The 7,913-nt window shown below is 26.8% G+C and overlaps 2 protein-coding genes across 2 annotated transcripts in view; one reads left to right on the forward strand and one right to left on the reverse strand.

Annotated features, from left to right (window-relative positions):
- LOC136079332 (uncharacterized) overlaps positions 1-1,834 on the reverse strand; it is a 5,380-nt gene extending 3,546 nt beyond the window's left edge. Inside the window, exon 1 of the mRNA XM_065795065.1 lies at positions 1,758-1,834. Coding sequence (XP_065651137.1) covers positions 1,758-1,834 — 77 coding nt within the window. The remainder of the gene's footprint in view (positions 1-1,757) is intronic.
- A 583-nt stretch (positions 1,835-2,417) lies between these two features.
- LOC136079733 (uncharacterized) lies at positions 2,418-5,052 on the forward strand. Its single transcript, XM_065796000.1, has 2 exons — positions 2,418-2,628; positions 3,080-5,052. The coding sequence occupies exon 2, from the start codon at positions 3,080-3,082 to the stop codon at positions 4,088-4,090; it is 1,011 nt and encodes a 336-aa protein (XP_065652072.1). The 5' UTR covers positions 2,418-2,628; the 3' UTR covers positions 4,091-5,052.
- The last annotated feature ends 2,861 nt before the right edge of the window (positions 5,053-7,913 follow it).

The following is a 7,913-nucleotide window of genomic DNA, read 5'->3' on the forward strand; positions in this document are numbered from 1 at the left end:
AATTTTTGCGATCTAATTTTATCGTTGCATTTAAACGATTACAGAAGCTTAACGATATTGAGTTTGATGATAATTTTTTAAAAATTTTAAAATTTAAGGGTTTCAAGTCAATGTGATATTAAGAGCTTATATCGTAAGTTGTTACTTGTATGTAAATATTTTGCTACAACACCATGGTCCTATGTTGCCCAGAATGGAACTTCAAAAGTTGCCGTAATAGACATTTCTCTAATTCGATTGCGCAACTGATTTCTCAGCTTCAAGAAGAGGCCAATAAGGACAAAATTGTAAACAAACTATATTCGTACTAAATAAAAATGTCTTATTTTAACTCTAGCATTATCAGAATAATATTGAAAATAAGTGGAAGAGGGAAGTATTACTGTATATCATTGTATAGAAATTCATTTTATAATAACAATATAAAAAAATTAATATCGGTCTGTTTTCATCTCCCGAACCAAGAGAAAAAACTCGATGTTCACAAAGCTTGGTGTAACAAAATATGTTAATCTAGACGTTAAGAAGGTGCAGATAATTTTGAAATAATGAAACACGCTAAAAAGCAGGAGTTTGACTTTAGGCCTTAGGAGATAAAAATTAGATGCAGTAAAATATCTTAAAAAAAGAAATGAAATTTAAAGCTTGTGTTCATTTAAGACAACACAAGAAAAATTACCTTGAAAATCTCCATGTAAAAGGTCAAAATAGCCAGAGTTCACGACTACGTTAAGCAATAAAAAACTTTATACATTACTGGATTTCACAAATAGTTAAAACTGTAAAAACTGTAAGCTGTTGCCATCCGAAAAAAACAATCGTTTAAAAAAGATTAGTAGTAGTTTATGAAAACTAATAGAGCTTGCCTGAAGAATATAAATTTTAAAAATAATCAACGACCAATTGAAAAATAATATTGTTAGTTACAAAAAAGATGATAAATGTTTTAACTCGTTGACTGGCATGAGATAAGAAATTTTTGGCATTTTATTTTAATATTTAAATCCTAGAAATGAACGTGAAAGTATGAAGTATTATCATCCTGAACATCATTCTAAATAAAAGTTACCCAAAGAATTGTTTACATATCCTTCATATTTTACATGTCTGGTTATAGGTGAAACATGATTGACCAACTATCAATTGACCAACTATTCTTGTTATTAACATGGCTAAGACCTTTTTAATTTAAATTTTACTTCCTGGTTAAAGACACCAAAATCTATTGTGTCAAGATCTTATTATATGGTTAAATTTGATATAGCTTAAACTTGGTACAATACTATTTTAGTCTAATTTATATTACCAAAAGCTTAGCATGTCGTAATGTTTCAAATAGACTTATCCTAAAACAAAAGTTATTATTGACTGTTTTGAATTGGTTTGTCAAAGAAATTCAAGCCTTACAGTTCAAAGTAGTTTGTTTTCCCATTTATCTTATACCATTTTATCTTTAAAGGATTAGTTGGAATTGCTTTTTGTGGTACAATAACATTTTGTTAGTGAACTACTTGTTGGTTCTATTTCTAATATTGAAATAGTTAATGTTGCTTAAATTTGCTTAAGCCTTTTGTTATAACACGTAATGAAAGAAATCAACTATAACACAAAGAAGTTATAGAAAGTCAAACAATTGCAGCTTTACAAACTCATGTAGAATGTCCCATTTTTACTTTATAGATCCTCTTATAAAACTGTAAAAATACATGAAATGAACTATTTATTATTGAGATAAAATACATTTTTTATAAAAATACTCCAACTTATCTACAACATCTAAATAATCACATTTATCAAAATTAATGTTTACAATAATAATTCCACTATAAGTCATTTCATAAACAAACATATCTATAAACAAACATTGATTCAGTCCAAATAAACTTATTGCTATTTGGACTTGTGCATAATAGCCAAATGAGTGATTCTTCTTAAGAAATAGTTTCCCGGCAAATTATATATATATATATATATATATATATATATATATATATATATATATATATATATGTATATATATATATATATATATATATATATATATATATATATATATATATATATATATATATATATATATATATATATATATATATATATATATATATATATATATATATATATATATATATATTCCTAGAACAAAGTCCATCTGTATATATTCCTAGAACAAGTCCATCTGGACTAGCACCATAACAAGGAATGCATGGTTAATCTTATAATCCAGTTTCAACAATTTTATTATGATTTAATATGTCTTTGACATTTGTGAATTTTTTATTGTCTTCTGTAAATTGTTTTACCAAAAATTCAAAGTTGTTTTTTTTAATAGATAAACAGAAAAATTAGTAACTAAGAAGGATTATTTAATCGATTTGTCGCTATTTGTTTATATTTTTGTCCTTACTGGCCTCGTTTTAATGTTAAGAAAATAGTTGCGCAATCGAATTAGAGAAATGTCTATTGAAACGATGTCATCTCATAACACGCTACTTGACGTCCGAATTATCAGAAAATTTCATTAGTCCGACTGTATAATATTTTTTAAAGCGAATTTCTTTTATAGACATAGTATTATTGTTAGATATTTGTTGCTTTTTTGGAATTGTTATTTAGTCTTGCTTTAAAGTATGAAATGATTTTTCACAAAATTTTTTTCATAGTCTAAAGTCTAGTCATAGTCTAAGGATATAAAGTTGATTGTAAACATCGTATACTTTAATTAACAAATCATTTTATCTTTTAGTAAAAAATAAAATGTAAAAGTTTTACAAAAGTTATACATTTCTATTTAACGGATAAACTTGTAAGACAACATAAAGTATATACCCAGCATAAGTTTTTTACTGTATATAGAAGTTAATATATAAAGTTGCAAACTTTATATAGTTTATATAGATTTTGATTTATATAGTTAATGATTAACTAAACAAAAATGATGAAAAATAATGATTATATAATGAGTATATAATTAACTTAATCATATATGAATAACAAATAAATATATGAAAAAATAAGCCTGTAATAAGATTATAAAACTCTCCTTATGTATCTTCATAGTAATTTGCTTTTATTTTAGATGCAAACACCACGAAAATATGGAAAATGGAAAGTAGAAAACTTGAAAAAGGCTGTTGAAGCAATAAAACAAGGAGAAATCAGCTTAAATGAAGCCGCTTATGAATTTTGTATTCCAAAAGCAACTTTGTCAAGGCATATAAATGAAAAAAACAAAGTTGCTGTTGCAAATGTGAAATTTCATGGTCGACTTACCACCTTACCTAATGAAATTGAAACAGAACTAGCTGATCACTGTTTATTATTAAAATCGATGTACTTTGCATTAAGGATTGATGATCTTCGTCGTCTAGCATTTGATATTGCGGAAGCTAACAACATCACACATAATTTTAACAAACAAACACGAATGGCAGGAAAAAAGTGGTATTATGCATTTATGCAAAGGCACCCACAACTGTCGCTTCGTGGGCCTGAATCAGCATCAATTGCACGTGCACAAGGTTTTAATAAAGAGCGAGTGCAATCTTTCTTTAATTTACTTTCAAAGTTATACATGGAAGAAAAGTTAACTTCAGACAGACTTTATAATATGGATGAAACTAGTTTATCAACAGTACAAGATGGTCAGATAAAAATTATTAGTGCAAGGGGCAAAAAACGAGTTGGAATTATGACTATTAGTGAACAAGGAAATTCAGTAACAGCTGTAGTTTGTGTATCTGCAGCAGGATTTTATGTTCCACCAATGTTAATATATAAACGCAAAAGAATGAAGCAAGAAATAACAAATGGTGCACCTCCAGGAACTGTATTTAGTACTCAAGAGAAAGGATGCATGTCAAATGAAGGTTTTTTAGATTGGCTCAATCATTTCATTAAAGTTGTTAAACCTTTAAAACAATCAAAAGTTTTGTTGATACTTGATGGTCATGTTACACATTCAAAAAATTTGGCAGCGATATATCTAGCACGAAATGCTGGAGCGCGTATGGTATCACTACCTCCCCATACTACACAGACTGCAACCATTAGACGTTGCGTTCTTTGGACCACTTGGTACATACTATGATGAAGCTATGCGAAAATGGATGTGGTCACATATATCACAACCAGTAACAACTTGGCAAGTTGCAGAATTATTTGGTGACGCATATAGTCAGGCAGCATCATTGAGAATTGCTATAAAAGGATTTCAGGCTAGTGGGTTGTGGCCTTTGGACATAAATGTATTCACTGATTCTGATTTTACAGCCTCTTCATTTACTGATGTTGGTCCTTCAAACAATCTTCAGTCATCTGAAAGTATAGATGGGATGACAAAACTATCTAGAGATAAATCAAGTGAAAAAAAATTAAAATGTCATGTTTCAGTTTCAACTTTGTCTCTTTTGCCAGTGGTTTCACTTGAAGTAAAAAACAAAAAAAGAAGATCACGAACAACTCAGGCGGCTGATCTTACAAGCTCCCCATAAAGACGTGCTCTAGAAATTACACCAAGAAATCAAAAGCACACACTAAATCAAATAGCTTCCAAACAAATTTAAAAATCTACAAAAAAAAAGCTCACACTAAATCCAATAACTGCCAAACTATTGCAAAAACCACAGGAAAGCAAAGTAGCACTTGACTCAATCATCATGGACCAAATGAAATTGAGCACATCAAATAAAATCACCATCGCCACCACAGCACACCACATATCACCACTACCATCCCAAGTGCAGAAGCTGCAAGAAAAAAAGACTTAGGAATTGCGAAAAAAGGATTAAATATTTGTTGTAATTTTTATTTGTTATTATATCTTTTAAATATCTTTTATTAAAAAGCTTATCAGTTAATTTTTCCTTTGAGCCATAAGTTTTATAGTTGTAATTTATTCAAATATTAGAACTGTTCTAATTAAAGAATATATGTGTTCCATTCAAGGAGACCAGTTGCCTTTATTGGAACAAAATGGTGCCTTGAAAAATCAAAGTTTATATCCAATAAGGGTGCGATCAATAGAGTCGAATCATTAATAAAAGCATAGTAGGGTTGTATATCTATATTATTTAATTCATAAATGTTTTCATAGTTAAGCCATCTTTGGTTAATAAATTTTTTTTCCTAAAGTGTTCCAATTAAGGCAACTCTCTCCTATATATATATATATATATATATATATATATATATATATATATATATATATATATATATATATATATATATATATATATATATATATATATATATATATATATATATATATATAATGGAAAAAGGTATGCCAAGCAATAAAAACACTAATTGAACTAAATGATAATAAAGCACTAGAGGCCTTTCACTATTTTTATTAGTAGTGCTATGTTTAATGCTTTTGTCAAGATTTTTATAACTGTAGAAAGTTAGATAATAGAAATATTTAATTGCTATATTGTAACTATGAGTTACCATTGTAACATTTTTTTTAAAAGAAAGTCTCAATTAAATGTGTCATGTTTTTGTTTATGTAAATGACTTTCATATAACAACAAATATTTTTCACTTTTTAATTCAATGAAAACAAAGAGTTGGAAAAAAGGTTCTTTCGTTTTATTGTGCAATCTCTGGCATTCAAATACATGATTGTCAAATTGGTCTGTAGATTTTCCTGTTTTGCAGCTGGAAATATGGCCATTAGTACGGTTTCTTAAATTGTTTGTTTTTCCAGTGTAGGTAGATAAACCTTTACACGATAAACACTTTAAATAATAAAAAACATTTTTGCTATTACAATTAATGCGACTTTTAATATTCCACATAGTTCCATTGGACGTCTCAAACTTATCAACTTCTTATAAATATAATTGGCAAGTTTTACAACGAATATCTTTACATTTGAATAAACCCGTTTTTTTGATAGATAAAATAGAATGAAATTTTGAAGAAGTTAGTTGTCTAAGTAAATTTGGTGGTTGTTTGTAGGCTATTACTGGATGAATATTTGAAAAAACCTCCTTTACCCTTGCATTAGTCGCAGCAAAGCATATTTTTATGTATACTTATGCAGAATGTCTATCTATAATTTTTGCTGAGCAAATTATACAAAAAGCTCTTTTGGTTAAAGATTGTGTTGTTAGTATTCTTGATTTATGCCCTTTTTAACTCTTCTATAATTATTCTTTGCATAATAATATTATTTGTATTGCTATTGCTTTTTATCTTTGCATGATGGTTTTTTTGTAACATTGTAATTTTTTTTTTTTTTTTTCTGTGAGCTGTTTACATAATTCTTTTTAGTGAACTTTTTTTTTTTTTTTGATAAACTGCAATTTTTTTCGTTTATTGCAATTTTTTTTGATGAACTGTAATTTTTAATTTCGATGAATTGTTATTTTTTTAAGGTGAACTGTTACATTTTATATTTGTGATAAAAAATTATATGTAACCTTCAACAGTTTATGTTGGCTCGTCAATTTTGTAAAAACCTTTGGTTTAAAAATATTGTTTTGTTTAGAATTGTTTTTTTATTTTATTAAATTGATATTTACGTTTTCTAAAACTACTGGGTTACTGTTTTTTGTTTTTTTTTAATTTACCTAGGTCATTTTATTCAATTTTCTACATAGCAACAATTAGAGTGTTGTTATTTTAGAAGCATGGTACTGGTTAGAATTGGATAATTTTTATTTAACCTACTGTATCCCTAGACTGTTGCAATTTCCGTTACAATATACTTAACTGCTTATATGTTACAAATTTTAAATACTTAAATCTATAAATTTATGTAATACACATATTTAACTATACGTTGCTAATGAGGTGAAAGATTTAATAGCAACTTATAATTAATTTAAAAAATGTATGCATTTGTAATCTTTAAGTTTATGTAAGTCTTCATATTCATAATGTCTAAGTTTGCTGTTGTACAATGGTTGCGCAACGGAATTGTCTGTTGAATGGGATATATTATTACTTAAAAGGGCTTTTCTTGTAAATAACAAAGAGGTGATATAAGATACACAAAACTAACTAATCGAGAAGAAGGCCCCGTTCAGAAGGGTAAAGTTATATATGTGGTTGGTAAGCTTCAAATTTTATAATGTTTTAAGTTTATTTTGATATTTTAATAATGTTTTAAGTTTCTTTTGATATTTAAAGTTGTTAATTATTTCAATTGCATATGTTTCCAGCATTTTAGATACTTCATATAATAACATTGTTAGAAGTCTTTTATGTTATGTTTTATGCTGTATTACAAACATCTGTTTTTAAAGATATATTTAATATTTATGAAATAGTAATTATATTTAGACTGTTTGGGAGAAGCATTATTGAAAAAAGGCTCACTCCTTAAAAAAAAAAAAAAAAAAAAAGATTTTTGTTTTATATATTTCATTTGTTATGTTTAGCAAGAAGTTGCTAAACATAACAAATGAAATTGAGAGTTTTTTTTATGAATTTAAACAAAATTGGTTCAAACTCTGGATAAAACTTTGTTTACATTCTAGGATTCTGTTAAAGTTGAATATATAACAGTTCAGCATATGGAGTTATTGTTGGTAAGTTTGTTCTATTAATAGTTCCATTTATAAAATGGCATTAACTCTTCAATAATGGAAACTCATTGAATTCATACAAATTTGGAAAAGTAGACATTAAACATAAACAAAAATTGATTAACCTATCCTGTTTATTCATAAAATATAATTTTGTGTCATATATTTTTACAATATTTAGAATACTCATACTATAGCATTAAAAGAAGATTTTACTAAGAAGCTAACAAAGTTGTACAAAAAAATAGAAAGTAAACAGTCATTTGTATTCCAAATAATATACTGACATAGCTGAGATCAATTTTGGCAATTCTAGTTTTTTTTAACAATAATAAGAATTTTATTATAAAATATTTAAAAAATTTTAAATGGAAT

The sequence above is a fragment of the Hydra vulgaris genome, chromosome 04 (assembly GCF_038396675.1).
Source record: "Hydra vulgaris chromosome 04, alternate assembly HydraT2T_AEP".
In the NCBI taxonomy this organism is placed as follows: domain Eukaryota; kingdom Metazoa; phylum Cnidaria; class Hydrozoa; order Anthoathecata; family Hydridae; genus Hydra; species Hydra vulgaris.